General features: G+C 40.4%; 2 protein-coding genes across 5 annotated transcripts; one reads left to right on the forward strand and one right to left on the reverse strand.

Annotated features, from left to right (window-relative positions):
* Positions 1-265: 265 nt before the first annotated feature.
* mRpL2 (mitochondrial ribosomal protein L2) lies at positions 266-21,538 on the reverse strand. 4 transcript variants are annotated; one of them, XM_076189062.1, is made up of 8 exons: positions 21,443-21,538; positions 6,681-6,827; positions 6,419-6,566; positions 5,997-6,171; positions 5,175-5,248; positions 3,300-3,393; positions 1,576-1,694; positions 266-572 (listed from the first exon to the last, which is right to left on the reverse strand). In XM_076189062.1, the coding sequence occupies exons 2-8, from the start codon at positions 6,783-6,785 to the stop codon at positions 325-327; spliced, it is 963 nt and encodes a 320-aa protein (XP_076045177.1). In that variant the 5' UTR covers positions 6,786-6,827; positions 21,443-21,538; the 3' UTR covers positions 266-324. The 4 variants fall into 4 exon arrangements, with proteins under 4 accessions (XP_076045177.1, XP_076045178.1, XP_076045176.1 ...); XM_076189063.1 differs by lacking the exon at positions 21,443-21,538 and adding an exon at positions 21,037-21,159; XM_076189061.1 differs by lacking the exon at positions 21,443-21,538 and adding an exon at positions 11,213-11,350.
* On the forward strand, positions 11,452-18,431 carry mRpL49 (mitochondrial ribosomal protein L49). Its single transcript, XM_076189065.1, has 4 exons — positions 11,452-11,675; positions 14,054-14,135; positions 15,210-15,333; positions 18,178-18,431. Exons 1-4 carry the CDS (start codon positions 11,514-11,516, stop codon positions 18,365-18,367), a joined length of 558 nt encoding a protein of 185 aa, XP_076045180.1. The 5' UTR covers positions 11,452-11,513; the 3' UTR covers positions 18,368-18,431.
* Positions 21,539-21,597: the final 59 nt, after the last annotated feature.

Raw genomic sequence — 21,597 nt, forward strand, 5'->3', positions numbered from 1 at the left:
TTGTAATCATTCTTCACTCTCACCTATCTATTGCCCTCTTTAATTCACTGTCACCTGTACCCTTTGTACATGGAAGTCAGCATTTTGAAAAATTCTGGATGTTAAATCTTCATGTTCCAGTTTATTAAAAATCTTTACCACAGAACAATTCAGAAATTACGCACCGCGGAGCCAAAAGGTTACGTCAATTTTTAAGTCGAAATTCTATTTTGGCTAAAAATTTTGTTAACACATTTAGTAGTTTGACGGAAATGAAAAACACGAGATTAATTCCTTTGTTATATTTACATTTAACAAATATGTACATACATTCCTTTTCTCCCTCTATGAAACTCTGTCCGTAGACGGTATTACTGGTCTAGTCGGACCTTCCCCGGGAATGGTGAGTCTAAGTATCGGAGTTTCTGACTTACGTTTGACAAAAGGCTTCGGTGGGAGTGTTGGCTTTATCTTCCGCCCACAATATCCATCTTTACGTTGCCACAGTCCTGAGGCCGGTCGTCTACCGAGCCATCTTCTACGTTGTGCTGATCCAACATGCTCATTTCCATGGTCTACGTTTGATACCCTACCTAAAATATTATCAAAAACGTAAAGGTACATATCAAAGTTGAGTAATTAATACACACATACATACATACATACATATATATATATATATATATATACCAACAGTTTTTTCCCTCTTTACAAGGGAGGCAGCCAAAATCAAAGGCATAAATAAATCCACTCCCACCCATTTCATCCCCACCCACTCCACTCCCATTCAACACCCCTCCCTCCCTCCTATCTTGGCTCCTCCTGGATGATGGGTCATCCCTGCATCTCGCCCACTGCCCCGGGTCAGAAGCAATGCAGCAAGACACAGAATATTCACAGCAAGGCCACTTCAAACACTTACATAATAAGAGGCATTTTCCCCCTCATGATAGGGTGGCCTAGCCAAAGCATACACTCATTCTCCACCCATCCAAAACTCACTCACTACCCCTTCCCATCTTAGGCTCCTGTGGACGAATGGTCATCTCTGTCTTGCATCACACTGTTTGACTCAAACACAAGAGGACATAGAAAAAACTCAAAAAGGATAATCATAGATCTGAGGGGAGAGAGAGAGAGAGAGAGAAATCCACACAGAGTGGACACTTGGAACAAACTGGACAAAACAATAGTGTGCGCAAAAACCATACACGAATTTAAGAGCAAACTAGACACTGTGAGATACAAAGGCGGGACACTACGAGCCATGAGCGAAGCTCCCCTTCCCGTAAGATACATTTATGTAAATACAATGCAGTAAGACACAGCACTTTCACAGCAACTGGAGCCGATTTAGCGCTGCCACTTTGCTATATGGTGACCACTTCCTCATTCGCTCAAAATTTACTCGCAGAGTAGACAAGAACCTCCCTTTGAGCCGCACCGTTTTTTCATGTATTTACAACTATTCTCTATTCACTCCTATTTTTTGCCCTCTCTCTTCCTTGTTCTACAGACATTCCTCTTGCATCCTCTAAGTAATCCAGACGTTACCTACGTCAAATAGAACAATTTTGTTTTGCTTCCGATACATACCTACTGTTGCCATGCATTCCGGTTCCAGGATGACCTCGCGTTTCGAAGCGAGCTGCAGAATCACTTGCTTGCCCACCTTGCGGGTGATCAAGCCACTTGTCCCTGCAGCCTTGATCAACCTTTAATAATAAAAAATAAATTAATCAAATTCAATTAAACATTAAATTACATACATATACCAAATTTGTCCCCCTTACAAGGGAGGTAGCCAAAAAACAAAGGAATAAAAACTTCTCCCACCCATTCCATCCCTAACATACTCCCCTCCCCTCCACCCTCTTATCTTGGCACCTCCTGGATGACGGGTCACCCCTGCATCTCGCCCACTGCCCTGGGTCAGAAATAGTGTTGCAAGACACAGCACATCCACAGAAAGGCTGCTTCATTAAATTGGCAACCCCTAACCTCTCCGTCCTCTCATGCAGAAAAGGAGAAGATAAGGAGAAATCCCTTCAGGTCATGTCAATTCACTGACCATTCCCAACTATTCTCCAGTCATAATTATCCTTTGCCTTCTTCCTTCCCTGCACAACAGACATTTCCCTTCTACCCAGATTTAAGATGTTCAATGTGTAAGTTGGTGGCAGAGTTTGGGAGAGTATGTAATAGAAGAAAGCTAAAGATAAACGTGGGTAAAAGTAAGGTGATGAGATGTACAAGGGGTGAAAGTGGCAGTAGACTGGAAGTGAGCATTAAGGGAGAGCGACTGGAGGAAGTGGATAGTTTTAGATACTTGGGTGCAAATGTGGCAGGGAAAGGTGGAGTGAAAGTGGAGGTAGAATGTAGATTGAGAGAAGCGAGTAAATGCCTTGGTGGATTAAAGAGTGTAATGAGGAATAGACATTTGGGAATGGATGCTAAGAGGAGACTGTATGAAGGAGTGATTATGCCAACAGCACTGTATGGGGCAGAAACATGGAACATAAGAGAAGAAGAGAGAAGGAGTTTGACTGTGTTTGAGATGAGGTGTCTGAGAAGTATGATGGGGGTTACTAGGCTAGAGTGAGAAATGAGGAGGTGAGGAGGAGAACAGGGGTGGAAAAGGATCTGGGAGATAGGGTTGATGAAAGAATATTAGGATGGTTTGGACACATGGAAAGAATGAGTGAAGAAAGACTAGTAAAAGAGGTGTGGAAGGCAGATGTGGAGGGAGTGAACATGAGGGGACGTCCTAGGATGAGATGGATGGATGGGGTGAAGGGGGCTTTGGGGAAGAGGGGAATGTCTGTTGAGGAAGGACGGGAGAGGACAGAAGACAGGGGTGAATGGAGAATGGTTGTATATGAATAATGTCGTGATAGCATGAGGTGGAATGGGCGGGTGGATGGGGGGTGAGTTAGTATGTGTGAGCAAAATTTGACACAGCCCGAAGGGATTTCTCCCCGTCCTCTCATTTTATGCAATGGGGGGACGGAGAGGGGGGGTCGCCGATTTAATGAAGCGGCCTTGCTGTGGATGTGCTGTGTCTTGCGACACTGCTTCTGACCCAGGGCAGTGGACAGGGTGCAGGGATGACCCGTCATTCAGGAGGTGCTAAGATGAGAGGGAGGGTGGAGGGGTGTGGAGTGTATTCAGGGGTGGAATGGGTGGGATTGATTTTGTGCCTTTTTCTTTTTGGCTACCCCCCTTGTAAGGGGGAAAAAGCCTTGGTATATGTGTATGTATGTATGCAATGTGTATAATGTTCTAATAAGCAGAAGTATTGATTCAATGCTCAATATTACCTTGCACCATCTCCGGGGAACTTTTCCACACAGTTAACAATGGTGCCTATTGGCAGTGCTCCAACAGGGTGTGCATCTCCTTCCTTTGGTCGCACTGAAAATAAGTAAATAGATAAATAAATAATATATCAAAATACTAAGTATTTTTTCCCCTTATAAGGGAGGTAGCCCAGTCAAAAGGCATGTACCCACTCCCATCCACCCCCTTTCATCTTAGCTCCTCCTGGATGACAGGTCATCCCTTTCTCCTGCCAATGGATAATTGACTGATTGATTTGGTTTGATGTCACAAACTACCCCTATTGGGAGGTTAGGATGGTCCCCCTTACAGTGGGCTTTGTAGCGTGGAATTTAATGAACCATGCCCTTGGTTCAACTTGCCCCGAGCAGGATTCAAATTGCCATCATCTCGACCTCCTTCACAAGTAACAATGCCCTAACCCCCTCGACCAGCAAGCACCCCTGATAATAACAGGAGAAAATATATTCACGCAAGTCAAAGAATCACAAGAAGTTGAATCACTATTATGTATGAATCAGGGAAGCTCACTGGCTGAATGGATTAGGGCATCATTACTTGTGAAGGTCAAGGGGATGGTGGTTCGAATCCTGCCACCGGCGAATTTGAACCAAAGGCATAGTTTATTAAATTCCACGCTACAAAATCCTCTGTAAGGGGCACCGTCCTAGCCTCCTGATGAGAGGAGTTTGTGACATTAAACAATATCATTATCATGAATCCGTCAATCAATCTGTAGCCTGTACATGAGAACAACCATGACAACAAGGACACCGAGTATCTCATCCTCAACGACCCCAAAATATGTTTTCTTTGAGGGATTACGGAGGCAGTCCAGTGGCTGCCGCTGGTTAACTGAGAGCTGTGGGTCTCTTTTGAGAAAGGCTGAGACCAAAAGACTGAATGATCTTTATTGTATTACTCTAGAGCAGCGTTTCTCAACCAGGGTTCCCTGGAACCCTAAGGTTCCGCAAAAGGTCCCTAACTGTTCCGCGAGATCTCACAAGTGAGATAAGCTAATGCACTTTTAATTTCTTATTTAATTTTATATACGTAATACAGGTAAACGTCGACTTACGATGGCCGCGACTTACGATTGTTCGACTTTACGATGACGACGATATGATATATTTAACCCCTTCCATACGGTGCCGCACACATAGGCGTCATGAGGAGCAAGTGGATTCGCGACGCTGCCATATCGGCGTCTTGATTATATTTATTGTAGTCGCCCCTGTGTTTTTACATTCTCTCAGATGTGCCCTGAATCCCATTCTCTGTGGTTTTCAAAATTCGCGGGTGAAAGAGAGAACGATCGATATAAGCGGTGACTATATTTTATGATGCTAGTATTATTACGACACGTCGTACGGCTGGCATTGGCTGCTGCCCGCGAGATTTAAGTTCCGTACTGAAAATACATATTATGGTGTTTGAATATGGTAAAAAGGATAAAAATAATTAAATAAACTACTGTACATGTTTAATAGGCAATATTCAGTATCTCTGGTGGTTAATATACAGGTAGGCTAGGTACAGTGACCACGGAACAGAGTGATACACAAATTGGGGATCGACTTACGATGGAATCGTCTTACGATGGCTCTATCGAAACCTAATGCCATCGTAAGTCGACGTTTACCTGTATAAGTAAACATGCCCAACATTTTCTTGGTTATTGTAATAATGTAATATAGACATCATCCTATCTAACCTATCATTACGATGAAAATAAAATGAGAAAGACATGGGATATATATATATTTTTTTTTTGCACAGGGGTTCCTTGAGACATGCAATTTATTTTAAAGGTTACGCAAGGGTAAAAAGGTTGAGAAACGCTGCTCTAGACTCACCTGGAATTCGAGGAATGGCACTGGAAGTTCGAATCAGATCTCCCTTCTTCATATTCTCTGTTGCGATCAAGTATCTGTAAGAGATAAAATAAAATATAAATCTATCAATATACCAAAGGCTTTTTCCCCCTTACAAGAGAGGTAGCCGAGTCAAAATGTATGTACCCACTCCTACTCATTCCGCTCCCATCCACAAAAAGTAAATAAATAAATAAAAGTTACAAATAATTAAATTTATTGTTTTATTGAAAATTATTGAATTATTATGGAATCCAGGAGGTGCCAAGATAAGAGGGAGGGAAGAGGGTAGAGGGTAGTGGAGTATGTAGGGGATGGAATGGGTGGGAGTGGTTTCTATGCCTTTCTCTTTTGGCTACCTCCCGTGTAAGGGGGAAAAGGCCTTGGTATATGTATGTATGTATGTATGTTTTTTTAGTTTGCTGAACTAAAAGACAAACTTACTCAAATCAGTAGTAAGCATGGGCTTTGGACAGCAAAAGGAAACTCTAATAATAACCTACAAACAGTTCCTGCAGAACACACTTGAATATGTTTCCGCAGCCTGGTTCCCGACGATGAAACATAGACACCTTACGAACTATACTATCTATCTACATACCAAGAATTTTTTCCCCATTATAAGAGGGGTAGCTGAGTCAGAGGCATGCACCTATTCCCACCCATTACACTCCTCCACCACCCTTCACGTCACAAACTCCTCCCATCGGAAGGCTAGGACAGTGCCCCTTACCGAGGGCTTTGTTGCATGGAATTTAACGAAACATGCCCTTGGTTCAACTTCACTACAACAGGAATGTTTACCTTAGTTTATCTCCGCTTCCGACGAGAGCTAATCTTGCAGATCTGATGGGATCGTAGCGAATGTCAATGACCCTTTCTTCCAGGTAGGTGCCGTCCTTTGGACCCGTCCTGAACCAATCCACCCAACGATAATTCTGCTTATGACCACCTCCGCGGGTTCCGACTACAATCCTTCCTGTAAATTAAAACTTGTATAGGAATTATGGGCTATGCATAGGCTTAAATGTGTTTATTCATTTACGAATCTTGTTTTGGACTTTCTTTCCTAGGAAATGTACCCCATTTTGCTAACAAAATGGTGGATTTTTGAAAAAAAAAAAAAAAAAAAGTTGTTGTTGTTCCATAGACTGTCTGTCCAAGCAGTCCTGTCTCCCCCAAGGAATGCCGCAGCCGAAACAGGGTTTTCCCACAAAGCAAATTACCTGTCTCTGGATCTCTCCCACCCAATTTAGTAGTCTTCAGGGGCTTAATAGTGTATTCTCCGTCTTCTGGATAATGGACGCTGTATCTGTAATTCTTTGCGCCTCCTGGTTTTGGCCGATTAATGTGAGCGATATTGAAGTGCCGTACCTATTGGCAAGAAGAAAATATAAGATGTAACAAGATTCAAAGTTTCAATTCAATGATTTTTAGAACCACTTCTAGAAGAATATGAATAACCAGATTAATGTATAAAATACTTACCAATGACTGATTCTGAGCATATGTAGTTGAAGACAACACTGACGGGGAAATTGTCTTCAACCCCATAGTTGCCAAATTTCGGATAAGTATGTTCATGGACGTCATGATTGTGGCAATTAATTTGATTCTGAAGCCAAATGAAAGGCCCTGAAATTGTCAAAAAATCCATGTAGTTTCTATCAAAATAAACAGAAATGTTTAAATCTAAAGAAAATACTTGAGTATCTTGACCACTATGAAAGGAATGAAGGATCTGACCTGACCTGACCCAACTAAGCTTAGCTTAATCAAACAAAAGCTGAGAAAATAAAATAAAATCTAACCTAGAACCAACCTTAACCAAACTCAATCTAACCTAACCAAACAACCTCACATGACCACCTGCGTAGAGCCGGTGGCCAGGGGTGGTTGCTGCCGTTTGGCCCCCAACTCTTGGGGTTGGGGGGTGGTCCCACGACATAGACGCTGCAGCTCCAGGACCCTTCAAATCATACAAAACAAAGCCCTAAAAACAATTACAGGCTGCACAAATACAACACCTACAGACCATTTACACCATGAAACAAAAGTCCTCAAAGTCAAGGACCACCTCGACATGAGAGGCACACAAACACTTACCGCAGCCACCACAAACACATCACACCCGCTACACTACATAGCAGAACACCCACACACACCAAGAAACATTAAAACAACACCCAAAGACCTATATCACACACAGATACTCTCTTCTCTTCCTCCACAACCACCAAATACCAGCCTCCGGAAATATATTCATAATCATATCACTCACCGCTCCATTAACACACTGAAAGACAACACACTGCTGCATGCCAGATCCCCTGATATCCACCCTTCTGAATCCTCTCTCCCACGAAAGGACAGAGTCCACCTGGCCAGACTGCGGTGCGGCCACCAACCAGCACTTCTAAGCTACCAGAAGAGACTGGATGACTGCATTGTGAACAGCTGCCCAGGATGTAACACTTCACCCCATACCATACAACACATAATGGAAGACTGCATTATACACAATCATGCATGCAAACAACACAACATACACTCTATAAAGGATTTGTGGGAAAACCCAGTTTCGGCTGTGGCATTCCTTGGGGAGAAGGGACTGCTCAGACAGACAGTCTAGGGAATGACAACAACAACAACAACAACCTCACATGACCTAACCTGATACAACCAAATGTAAATGGGCCTGACCTAACTAAACCTAACCTGACCTCACCAAACCAAACCTAATCTGATGTGACCTGATTAAACCATTACCTAGGCCAAAACAAAGAATACTGTATTTAATGAAAATAAATTAGAAGTTCTCTGGTGGGGCTCTGACCAGAACTTAAAGGAAACGACCCAACCGCACCTTAGTGAAAGTTCGGAAATCACTCCTAAAGACCATGTGGAATGCTCGGGAGTCCCAAACAATGATGACGCCTTCCAACCTCATAAAATAAAATAAAATAAACTTGTGTTTGTGTGTTACTGAAACAGAACCAAAAAGTTACGCTATTCCACTGGGAAACAACAGCACAACCAATCTTAGATGACTGAAGCCAAGTCTGGTCACCGTACATAGAATCTAATAAATTATTAAATTTATGCCGAGAGCCTTCACATGGAATATTCAAGGTGTAAGGGATCTCGATTTGCCTCAAGTAAAGGACCTTAGAATGTATCCAGGTTCAGTTCGAAGCTTTAAGATTCGTTTAGATAAACACCTAAGCAAGATGCTGTCATTCCTGCCATTTATTTTACATTATTTGTTTACTTGCTTGTTATTACTTGTATGTTTGTTTATTATTATATGCTTGATTTTCATTATTACTTATCTTTCAATTTATTATTTACTATTTTCCTGTTTGTTTATTATTTAACTGTACCTATGCATTTATTGATTTTGTTTATTGTTATTCATTATTTATTTTATTATAATCTTTATTTGTATATTTGTGTTATCCTCAGCATTTATAATTGCTATTTCGAACTATGTGTTCTTTTCTTTATCTGCACTTCATGTATATTGATTCAATGCCAAATAAAATTACTTCATTATCATCATCATATACCAAGGCTTTTTCCCCCTTACAAGGGAGGTAGCCTAAAAGGAAAAGGCATAAAATCTTTCCCACCCATTCCATCCCTGAATACACTCCACACCCCTCCACTCTCCCTCTTATCTTAGCACCTCCTGGATGACAGGTCATCCCTGCACCTTGTCCACTGCCCTGGGTCAGAAGCAGTGTCGCAAGACACAGCACATCCACAGCAAGGCCGCTTCATTAAATCAGCGACCCCCCCCTCTCCGTCCCCCCATGCATAAAAGGAGAAGACGGGGAGAAATCCCTTCGGGCTGCATCCCACCTCATGCATCACAACATCATCCATATACAACCATTCTCCATTCACCCGTCTTCTGTCCTCTCCCGTCCTTCCTCAACAGACATTCCCCTCTTCCCCAAAGCCCCCTTCACCCCATCCATCCACCTCATCCTAGGACGTCCCCTCATGTTCACTCCCTCCACATCTGCCTCTTTTACTAATCTTTCTTACTTACTTATCATTACTATACATATTTTTTTTGCATCTGACCTAGTTATGGACCAAAAGGTCTCCTGTCAGCATGCTCCTCCTTTGTAATGTGGTGTGAAATCCCATGAAAATGAACTACTGTTTTGACACAGTGACCGTATTGGGTGAACATGCACCAGACAAACAAGGTGCGGGGAAATTAGATAAAAGTGACACTAGAGAGGGATGCAAGGTATTATTTTAGAAGTACACAACTAAGTGATATATCAATAACTGATTATTAATTTTGTTAATTAAAATATGCCAACTTAATATCTGTTTTTCTTGTCAGAAATCAATGGCAAAAATAAATGCATATCGCTTGGAGGTAAGGTTTGATTAGATTAGGTAGGTTAGGGCAGTGGTTCTCAAACTATGGGTCGCGACCCAAAGTTGGGTCGTGAGATCAATTTTGATGGGTCGCAGGGCCCCATGATTTGAAATACTGGTAAATGAGAAGCAGCACCACGGATCCCATTAATTTAGTTTTCTGAAGGAAATGCAGTGCCATGGATTCTGTTGATTTAGTTTTGTTAAAGAAAAGCTGTACACATTATTTTTTTCCAAAGTAAAGGGTATATATCACTGTCCATTTTGTTTCTCTTTACTTTATTCTGGGTCGCGAAGGATTGAAATGTTCCAAATAGGGTCGCTCACGAAAAAGTTTGAGAACCACTGGGTTAGGGTATGTAATGCATGTCCACAGAGCATGGTTTTCTCTAGTTTTTTTTGTGCGTTTCATTCAAACTTCACCCTTAATTTGTGCTCTCCTGACAAAAAACCTTGTTTTCCCACTACCTCCCCTTAATGTAAGGGTGATGGGGTAAGGGCAGTTTCTGATCAATTTGAGGGTCAGATTTGAATGAAATGCAAAATAATCTGGGAATAACCATGCATTATGGAAAAATACCTCAGTTGTGCATTTATAAAAATTCACCAGATGCACTAATGGAGCAACACAGCTGTACGGCATAGACCTTGAACTTTATTAAGTAAAAGTATAAAAGTAATAATGGTTACCTTATCAAATGAAATACTGTATGGCTAAATAGCACTGTTCTTGTAATATAAATAAATCCCACCATGAGGACGTTAATCAGGGACTCCGTGAACTACTGGGAGAAGCTAAATATCGAGCTCTATTCACCGCAGATAGCATTATACTAATATGGTGATTTACTAAAAAGTCCTGGAGGGCACAGAAGGAACAAGGTGGTATCAAAGGAAAACATCACCCAGGTTTGGTAGCATCTCTGTATGAAGATCCATACACAGCTGTTCCAAGTGACTGAAGACAATCCAGGCAGAAAGCTTCACCTGGGCCGGACCCAGGCTCTTCAACCGTCTCTCAAGAGAGATAAAGGACCTAGAGGGAGTCAGCTCAGAGGCTTTCAAGAGGAAATTAGACAAATTCCTGGCCAATATATCCCAGTCTCTCAGATAAGGCTCCAATTCCACGTAGCTCAACCTCATGAGATGAGGAGTAGCAACGAACTCAATCACACACCAGCTCCAATATGTGAGGTTCATGCAGAGATGTGGGAGTGGTGTGTCCTTAGGCAGACCATGGTATGATGGTGTTGATACTGAAACTAGTACAAGACCTACAAGACCCCCGTACCGGGCTACACCAGCAGATGTAGGACCTCTAACAGTAATACTATACCAGAGTCCAGATCAAATGTACATTTGACACCACTCACCAGATCTGGCAACGACTGTGAGGAAGAGCCTTAAGACATCACCAAGTAAATTAGCAAGTGATTTAATGTATTCATTTCATGATACTACACCTCGGCTGTGATAAACACGGCATGCCATAGCCATAGGATAGTTCGGTGCAGATTTTGTAAATTTTTACAGTAACAAGATAATGTATCAGGCTCCAATATAGCTGTGATAATTTATCATTCTCTCATTTTTTTCACACAACACAAAGACGAATTTACCTTGATAACTTTCCTTCAATTATACCATTCCCTGCTTCGCCGATTACATTGAAGTTTATCCAATAATATAAACACTACAACGTATCCCATCACCTACGATCGTACTTCATTTTAAAATTATCGTGTTTTGACGGAGAGGCTCTCATAAACAAATGGAGAAATAATCGACACGAGTAGAGAAGAGGGTGGTGAACTAAAGGCAAAGCATATGCGTGGGTCCTAATAACGTGTGCCTTGTGCTTGTCTTTAACCAAAATTGAAAAGAAACAAAAATATATCTGTGATACATATTGAGAAAATTATGGCATTCGAAATTATCACACGTTTGGCAAATAAACCACTAATGCGACAATTAGGGGTGTGCAGAAATATTTCCCTATACACAGCAGTTAATAATGTAAAGAGCCTTGGTATTGACAGGAAGCCTTTAGGAGAAGTAACTATACCAGAAACACGTAAAAAGGTGAGTGGTTATTCTTGCACTTTTACTTTACCAGCGCTAAATACTGCTGAATTAAATAGTTATAGGAGTTTAGGTAATTACTGCAACTGTTCTCTTATAATTATGAGGTATATAATGGATGTCTCAAAACAGCTGGCGGTAAAATTCCAGAATCAGGCAAACATGGGTATTTAACATGAAACTTGTATTGATATTGTCCAACAGTTCCTAACCTAACTTAACCCTAAAAAGTGAGAAATATGCGTGATACTGGAATTGAACCCAGGGTATTTCTTTAGAGGTGCATGCCTATGTGATATAGCATTAGAAAATTAAGTATTAATTTTGTAAATTATAATACATCAATATAATGAATATTTTTCTTGGCAGAAATCAGTAACAGAAAACATTGCTATAAGCTATGCACAAACAAATTTACTTGGGTAACTTGGTTTACTTGGTGGAGTTTCGAGGGCAGTCCTCACAGCCATAGTGGTCTACCGCTGCTGCCAGTCCTGCTGTCCCTCCTCATAAGGGCCAGTTGGTCTGGTATTGTGTTTGAAGAAAATCTACTGATGGCGGTGTAGCCTGGCACTGGGGACTCATCTGGAACCTTCTGTAGGAAGCTGTCCAGTGCATGCTTGATGCTGTCCACCGAGCATTTGGTTTCCTCTCTCACCTCTTTTGGGAGGATGTTGAAAATTTTTGGACCCTCGTGATCTTGGCTGGATGCCAGTAGGGTCTTTAGCCTTTTCGGGGCTCTTGGTGGGAGAGTTTGTCTCTTAAACAGGCGATCCCAAATGAAGTCGTGTCGACTCCTTTAGACACCATTTTTGTTTTGATAGAATCTGAGGTCGAATACAACGACGACCCTAATGACCTCTAGAATTATAGGTAACGCATTACTAAATGTAGGTTAGATTAGATTAGTTAGGTTAAGTTTGAATAGATGAACATATCATACTTTAATTTCTATGACCTCTGCATCTATCAAAATAAAAATGGCATCTCAAGCAGCTGAAGTGGCTACATTTGTGTGAGTATATCTTGTAGCAACTTTTCTGTTATTGATTTCCACCAAGAACAATGTATATTACGTTGATGTATTATAATTTACAAGATTATTATTTAATTTTCTATTGTTATATCATGTAGGTGTGCACTTCTAAAAATTTACTGATCCCAGTCAGCATTTTACTAGCTTTTGTAATATGTGTATGAATCAAATCACCTGACATATATAGATATTTTTTTTTTATAGAAATTAGTCACAAATCAAATAATGCTTATCACTTTTAACCTCAACAATCTATTCTCTTACCCACCTTAACCACTTTGGTTCGATGATGCCTACATAGGCGTCATGAGGCATGAGTGGGTACACAAGGATACTGACGTCAGCGTCTTGATCATACGTATTTTTTGTAGTTGTACATGAGTTACCCCCGGATTCTGTGAAATGTTTCGATCACATTTTCTGTGTTTATTATTACTCAGAAAAAAAGAGAATGAGTACTACAGCAGTGACTTTGTATTTTATAATGCAAGTAATGTGATGCATCGTACATATGGCAGCCTATGGTGCGTGTGAGAATTTGAGTCTTACTGAAGTGGTTTTAAGTCTCCTCTATCTTATCTCGATAGTTCAACTACTTAGGTGCAATAATACCCTTGAGGATAGAAGTACTAGTTACATCACAATAAATGAAAAAATATCCATGTTTACATCTGATTAGCTATATTTTTGTCACTTAAAAAAAAAAAAAAAACACTGAAGAAGTGACTTGGGTTTGGAATATGGCATATATTAATGCAGCGTTTCTCAACCAGGGTTCTGCAGAACCCTAAGGTTCCATAAAAGGTTATTGTAATGTAATATAGACATCATCCTATCTAACCTATTATTATGATGAAAATAAGATGAGAAAGATATTTTTTTTTTTTTTTTTTTTTTTTTTTTTTTTCTGGGGGTCCTTGAGACCTGCAATTTTTTTCAAAGGTTACGCAAGGGTATAAGGTTGAGAAATGCTGCATTAATGGAACCATACCTTACTAAATGTTGTAAGAGTGAGAGCTTTACGTAAATGAATATGAAAAAAGAAAGAAAGAAAAAAACAAAAACAATACTTTTGGTACCATTACAGATGAACAGACATGGTAAATTATATTGGCTTTTATGTTGTGGTTATTTTGAAGTTACCTTTCGAAGAATGTTATTAAGTGAAATAACTAGATAATAAGTTAGAGGGTTTATGTTAGTGCATTTACATGTTTCTTTCACGTTTATAATACTGCCTAATATACAGCAACTTGAGTAAATCCATTACTATATTAATGTTATTTAGATTTGTTTCATAGTATATAGGTGTAGGTGATATGTTTTGAATATTCTATTCCAGATAGATGTATCCACAGCTGAATGGCATTTCGTTGAGAGACTGATTTCGGATTCAGCAATACCAAAACCTCCATGTCCGCCAGGTATGCCACACCTTTAGTAGTAGTAGTAGTACTTTATTTGGCATTGAATCTATGTACATGAAGTGCAGATAAAGAAAAGAACATATAGTTTGAAATAACAATTACAAATGCAGAGGATAACGCAAATGACATAAAGTAGCAAGTCTGTTTGACACATTTTTAGTTAAGTTGCTATAAAGAAATCTGAAGTGTTAATAATAATAATAATAATGATACATATATACATACATACATACATATACCAAGGCTTTTTCCCCCTTACAAGGGAGGTAGCCAAGAAGGGAAAGGCATAAAATAATTTCCACCCATTCCATCCCTGAATACACTCCACACCCCTCCACCCTCCCTCTTATCTGAGCACCTCCTGGATGACAGGAAGTTTATTTGGCAATGAATCAAATAAATTAAATACAGGTAATGAAAAGAACACATAGTTTGAAATTACAATTACAATTGCCGAGGATAACACAAAGAAGCACATACATATTTCCATTGTGGTCCTCATTAGACTGTTATCAGTTATTCTACACTTAAGTCACACAGACAACATATTTAGGGGTTAATGGGACCAGAAACAGTCATGAGTATTACATATAAACATTGTTATAGATTTGCTAATACTACTAAAATGTTATTTACAAAGTTAATTGAAATAAAGCATTGCATGTGGAAGGTAAACCCAAACTCAAACTTGTTTTTCCACAGGAACCTGTTTCTTTTCCTAAACTCACTGAAGCTGCTCTCTTTCAACTCTGGATGATGGATTGCAAATCAATAGAATGTCTTATGTGCCACATATATGTAGTGATGCTTAGACCAAAGCTGGGAGATGTGTGTGTCTAAAAGGGGAAGTTCAACACAGAGAGTGGTTCAAAATTTCTTCCTAGAGAAATCTGTGGGAGGTTCTGACGAATGTTGGCAGTCATTGCTGGACTACGGGTTTCGCATTTGATAAAATTCAATGCAACAGTTGATCAAAGTCTACCCGGCAACCACAACGAAAACACATATGCCTTGTAAACTAGCTTCGATCATCACTAGCCACAAAGATTGATTTAGATATTTTGTTTTCAGGTGAGGTCACTCCATCTGGTTACGTTGTTCCGACAGCAAAGTTTGGCGATTATCCGTACCACGTCTCACGAAATGTGGCCCACATGCTAAGGGTCTACTTAAAACACCAACCCAAGTTGCAGAGGTTTGTTAATTTGTTTTAGTAAATCAATATATATCATTAAGTATAACTTATGAGCTGGTTAGACTTAAACATGTTCTTACGAGGCAAAGATGTCAGTAACTTATTGTAAATATGGTTTTGTAGAATAATATACCATACTTGCTGGCATATGTTTATTTACATACACACACACACACACACACACATACACATACACACAAATTGGATGAAAAAATAGTGTGCGCAAACACATACATACATACATATACCAAGGCTTTTTTTCCCCTTACCAGGGGGGTAGCCAAAAAGGACAAGGCACAAAAACATTCCCACCCATTTCATCCCCGAAGACACTCCACACCCCTCCACCCTCCCTCCCATCTTAGCACCTCCTAGATGACGGGTCATCCCTGCACCCTGTCCACTGCCCTGGGTCAGAAGCAGTGACGCAGGACACAGCACATCCACAGCAAGGCCGCTTCATTAAATCGGCGACCCCCCCTCTCTGTCCCCCCATATAAAGGAGAGGACGGGGAGAAATCCCTTCGGGCTGCGTCAAAATTTTTGCTCACACACACTACCTCACCCCCATTCCCCCGTCCAATCCACCTCATGCATCACAACATTTTCCATATACAAACATTCTCCATTCACCCCTGTCTTCTGTCCTCTCCCGTCCTTCCTCAACCGACATTCCCCTCTTCCCCAAAGCCCCCTTCACCCCATCCATCCATCTCATCCTAGGACGTCCCCTCATGTTCACTCCCTCCACATCTGCCTTCCATACCTCCTTTACTAGTCTTTCTTCACTCATTCTTTCCATGTGTCCAAACCATCCTAATACTCTTTCATCCACCCTATCTCCCAGCTCCCTTTCCACCCCTGTTCTCCTCCTCACTTCCTCATTTCTCACTCTATCTAGCCTAGTAACCCCCATCATACTTCTCAGACACTTCATCTCAAACACATTCAAGTTCCTTCTCTCTTCCTCTCTCATGTTCCATGTTTCTGCTCCATACAGTGCTGTTGGCACAATCACTCCTTCATACAGTCTCCTCTTAGCATCCATTCCCAGATTCCTATTCATCATTACACTTTTTAAACCACCAAGGCATTTACTCGCTTCTCTCAATCTACATTCTACCTCCACCTTCACTCCACCCTTTCCTGCCACATTTGCACCCAAATATCTAAAACTATCCACTTCCTCCAGTCGCTCTCCCTTAATGCTCATTTCCAGTCTACTGCCACTTTCACCCCTTGTACATCTCATCACCTTACTTTTACCCACATTTATCTTCAGCTTTCTTCTATCACACACTCTCCCAAACTCTGTCACCAGCTTCCTCAATCCCTCCTCCGATCCTGCCACAAGCGTAAACACAATACAAGAATTTAAGAACAAACTTGATCTTGCGAGATACAAAAATGGGTCACCACGAGCATGGCTCCCCTTCCCATATAATACAACTAGGTAAATACAACTATGTAAATACATACATGCGGGCCCTAGGTATCATAGATTGGAGAGTAAGAGATGGAACCCAATGAGCATTGCTTCATTCCTGTGTACTACAATTAGGTAAATACACACATATGGATGGATGGGGTAAAAGGGACATTGGGAAAGAGGGGAATGTCTATTGAGGAAGGATGGGAGAAGACACATAGGGGTGAATGGTGAATAGTTGTGTATGGATGATGGTGTGATGCATGAGGGGGAGTGGGTGGGGGATGGGGGGTGAGGGAGTATGTGTGAAAAATAAATTGACACAGCCTGATGGAATTTCTCCCCGTCTTCTCCATTTCTGCATGAGGGGCTGGAGAGAGGGGGGTCGCCATTTTAATGAAGCAGCCTTGCTGTCAATGTGCTGTGTCTTGTGACACAGTTTCAGATGCAGGGATGACCTGTCATCCAGGAGGAGCCAAGATAAGAGGGAGAGAAGAGGGTGGATGGGAGTGGAGTATGTGGGGATGGAATGGGTGGGAGTAATTTTTATGCCTATGTTTTTTGGCTACCCTTGTAAGGGGGAAAAAGTCTTTGGTATATGTATGTACCAAGAGCTTTTTCACCCTCATAAGGGGGGTAGCCAAGTCAAACGCATGCACCTACTCCCATTTTACTTCCACCACTCCCATCTTAGCTCCTCATGGATGACAGGTCATCCCTGCATCCCACCCACTGACCTGGGTCAGAAGCAATGCAGCAAGACACAGCACATCCACAGCAAGGCTGCTTCACTTAATCAACAACCCCCATCTCCGTCTCCTCATGCAGAAAAAGAGAAGACGGGGAGAAATCCCTTCGGGCTGTGTCAAAATATTCACACATAAGCAGCCCCTACCCCCCCCTTCCCCTGTCCCTCCCTTGCGTAACGGCAACATTTATACACATTCACTCTCTGCTCATCCCTATATCCTGCCTTCTCCATTCCTTGCTCAACAGACATGAGGAGACAAGAAAAGAGGGAGGGAGGGTTGTAAATGGGAGTCAAATGGGTGACGATGAAAAATGTGGGAGTGGAATTATGCCTTTTGATTTTGGCTACCCCCCTTATAAGGGGGAAAAGGCCCCTGGTATATGGTATGGTAATATGGACTCGTGTAGCTCATTGAAGAAGTGTGTGATTGATGATGATGATATGGTTTACTGTCACAAACTCCCCCCTTATCAGAAGGCTAGGACAGTACCCTTCACAGAGGACTTTGTAGCGTGGAATTTAATGAACCGTGCCCTTGGTTCAACTTTGCCAGTGGCAGGGTTCGAACCACCATCCCCTTGATAGTCGCCGTAAGTAACGATGCCCTAACCTGACCAACCAGCGTGATTACAGATTGAAAATACGACTTTTCTTTATTCCGCAGGTACGTTACTTACTTGAGAGGAGTGGAAGGAGACATCTTCCTCTTGGGCGAAGAAATCAGGATGCTTTTGACAAAATTGCATCCGAATAGCATCATCCGAGTGCGCGTTCACGAACCGCATCAAGTGATCCAAGTCAAGGGTGATTATGTGAATGACATAAAGGAATATTTATTGAAGAAAGGATTCTAAATTACTTACGGAAGATACCTGTTGGTACTCTTTGGTATTTCAAGTTTTCTGTGAATAGATTTCAGGTATTCCATGAAAATAGAGTTTCTTTGATTATAGTTTGTTGTTGTGTAAATAGTACCGGGGTTATGAGTTGTGTCATGAATTTTGTATGCTCTTTTGTTTTTAATAAAAAATCTATTATTATACAAGAATTTTAATTGCATTTATTGTATTTTATTGTATTCATATTATTGTAAATTTATTTTATTGTATTTATATTATTGTAAATTCATTTTATCGTATTTTATTGTGTTTTAACATTATCTATTTGAGATGTGCTGTGTCTTCCGACACTACTTGTGACCCAGGGCAGTGGACAAGATGCAGGGGTGACCTGTCATCCAGGAAGTGCCAAGATAAGAGGGAGGGAAGAGGGTGGAGGGGAGTGGAGTATATAGGGGATGGAATGGGTGGGAGTGGTTTTTATGCATTTGTATTTTGGCTACCTCCCTTGTAAGGGGGAAAAAGGCTATGGTAGTATGTATGTATTCATCTAGTCAGTATCCAATGGACACAAAACACATACTACAATACCCTACACAAACAATCCCAAGATACATGCATACAAATACCAAAGGATCTTTTCCTCCTTACAAGGGAAGTAGCCAAAAAACAAAAGGCATAAAAACCACACCCACCCATTCCATCCCCAACATACTCCATTCCCCTCCACTCTCTTCCCTCCCTCTTATCTTGGCACCTCCTGGATGATGGGCCATGTCCCAAGATAACGCAATATTTCTTCCCAGAGCAACATGTGGATCCATGTGAAAATTGTTCCTGTTTACCTGAGGGCTGCGGGTCTTCTGCAAGAAAGACTAGGGACAAGGAATTGATTGACTGAATGACATACAGGGTTAAAGATGCTCTACAGTGGGGAAAGAATTTAATCACCCAATGGAACATTGAGTAACAGTTCATGGAGCACCGACGGAGACCAAATCTCCAGACACTAGGTGATGTCTCGTATTCACCTCATGTCTTGTTACGCTATGTACACCCAACCCCCACAAAGGACTGATGAAACAAAAGTCATGATATATTGTGTTTTTATTCTTTAATTATGTATTTGATGAGCTTCAGAATTTCATTCCCTATTAGTCAAAGCTCAGTCACGAAGACTAGTAAATAATGTAAGCAAAACCAGTGAAAATGTTTAAGTGTTTTACTTGATCTTAGTTTCAATGAAATGTCAGAAAATATTGCCCAAATACACACACACACACATACAAGCACAATAGCTAAAATATGTGAAGAAGTTATCAAAAGTAGATGGACTAAACATCTGGAAGAAAACTGTATACTGAATCCAAAACAAGTTGGCTTTAGACAAGGATGATCATGTGCCACAAACCTGAATTATTTTTATTCAAGGTTAATAGATATAATACAAGAATGGGACGGATGGGCAGATTGTGCTTAGATCTACTGATCATTTACAGAATCAGGGAAGTCCTTGACTTATTAAAGTGGGATAAAAGAAAAACAAGAGGACATTAAATAGTTTTCTACACAGAGTGGAGGATGTCTGGAACAAATGGGACGAAACAATGGTATGTGCAAACAAGAATTGAAGAACAAACTAGATGCTGAAAGATACAAAGACGGACACTACGAGCATAGCTCCCCTTCCCATATAATACAAGTAGGTAAATATATATATATATATATATATATATATATATATATATATATATATGCGGTCAACACCGCGTGAACAAAAGGTAGGGACTAATATGGCGGGCATTGACTGGGGATACTGCTCTTCCGACTCGTGCGTTGCTAGTGTATGTAGTCATATCTGCGGGTATGCCTTCGCTGAATGAAGTCGCCTGGCGCTAGACAACAAATTCAAATATACTTCGTTGATATCAGTGAACGGGTAAATTAAGTTCTATTTAACCCCTTTGGGCAAAGGATTTCCCTCGGCTGAACAAAATTCCCAATGAATCGAGGCGGAAGGCATATTAATCTGGGTTTTATTTATTATGTGGTTAGACTCAACCACTTTCATTGTAAAAAGGAAATTGTCTTAATTATCATGAATATGATTACTTTGCGACAACCAAAATAGATGTACGATATACATCGTTTTGGTAATAAATTGTTGTAGGATAGGTTTAAAGGCCTACCTTGAAAAAATCTGGCAACTTTACCTGTACGAACAATCTCTACATTTCTTATTTATTTTATATTTAATTTACCATCATATCATATACTTTGTATATATGTATAACTCTTATCTTTTTATTTATACTTTAACAGCCAATCCTTTGTTTCCATAATACTTTAATTTTCAAATAAATGATGAAACTGCAACTGTTGATGACGTAATATCGCTTCCTGTTGGTATGTTCCTATGGAGAAGACTGGAATTCATGACAATTAAGTCCATGTCAAGTGTACATGACAGTATTATTAATAAAAATATATATAGCTCTTGCCACCCGCTAGATAATAAGAATAAATCCATATAATACAATACCGATTATATTACAGTTATTAACAGTTTTATCTGAAACAGTCCCGTTTTCGCATTCTGTACTCGAATATATATATTTCACTAAGTTATTGTAAGTAATTATTGTTATAATTATTACTTGCCCTATGAGCAATATTTTTCTTACATTACTACACAGGGCACCACACAAACAATCCGTAACCTTGTAAATTAACTTGTCAAATGTCAGTTGATAGTGGGCTGTGTGTCGTAAAGGTTGTGGTTTTCCCGTGACACTGGCACTCTGGCAGTAAAGAGGTGAGTAGTGTATATCAAATTCTGTGACATAGCTAGCAAATGAACATTTTGTTTTTTCGTGTCATGAAAAAAATATACTGCAAACAAGGTATGTCCATGCCTGTTTAAGTAGGCTACGTTATGATAAGCTGATTGTATCGCAATCTTTTCAGACTGAAAAGATTAATATCCAGGTGTGATGATGTAAATCGGTTTGCATCCATAACCAACAACACTTAATTCAGTGCATGGGTTGGCATTAATTATTACGAAAACAAAACCTCACTCTCAATTACCTTGGCATATTATCATGGGTATAATTTTGTGTATAACGAATCTCTGTAAATCGATCACATTAGATAGCAGGATTTTCATCGTAAGAGAATTATGAACAGACATGTGATACTGTTAACACTTATCATGAAAAAATGGGGAAGTGGCAACGTTGTAT

Source organism: Oratosquilla oratoria, chromosome 8 (genome assembly GCF_046742065.1).
Source record: "Oratosquilla oratoria isolate Oo_2021 chromosome 8, ASM4674206v1, whole genome shotgun sequence".
Classification (NCBI taxonomy): domain Eukaryota; kingdom Metazoa; phylum Arthropoda; class Malacostraca; order Stomatopoda; family Squillidae; genus Oratosquilla; species Oratosquilla oratoria.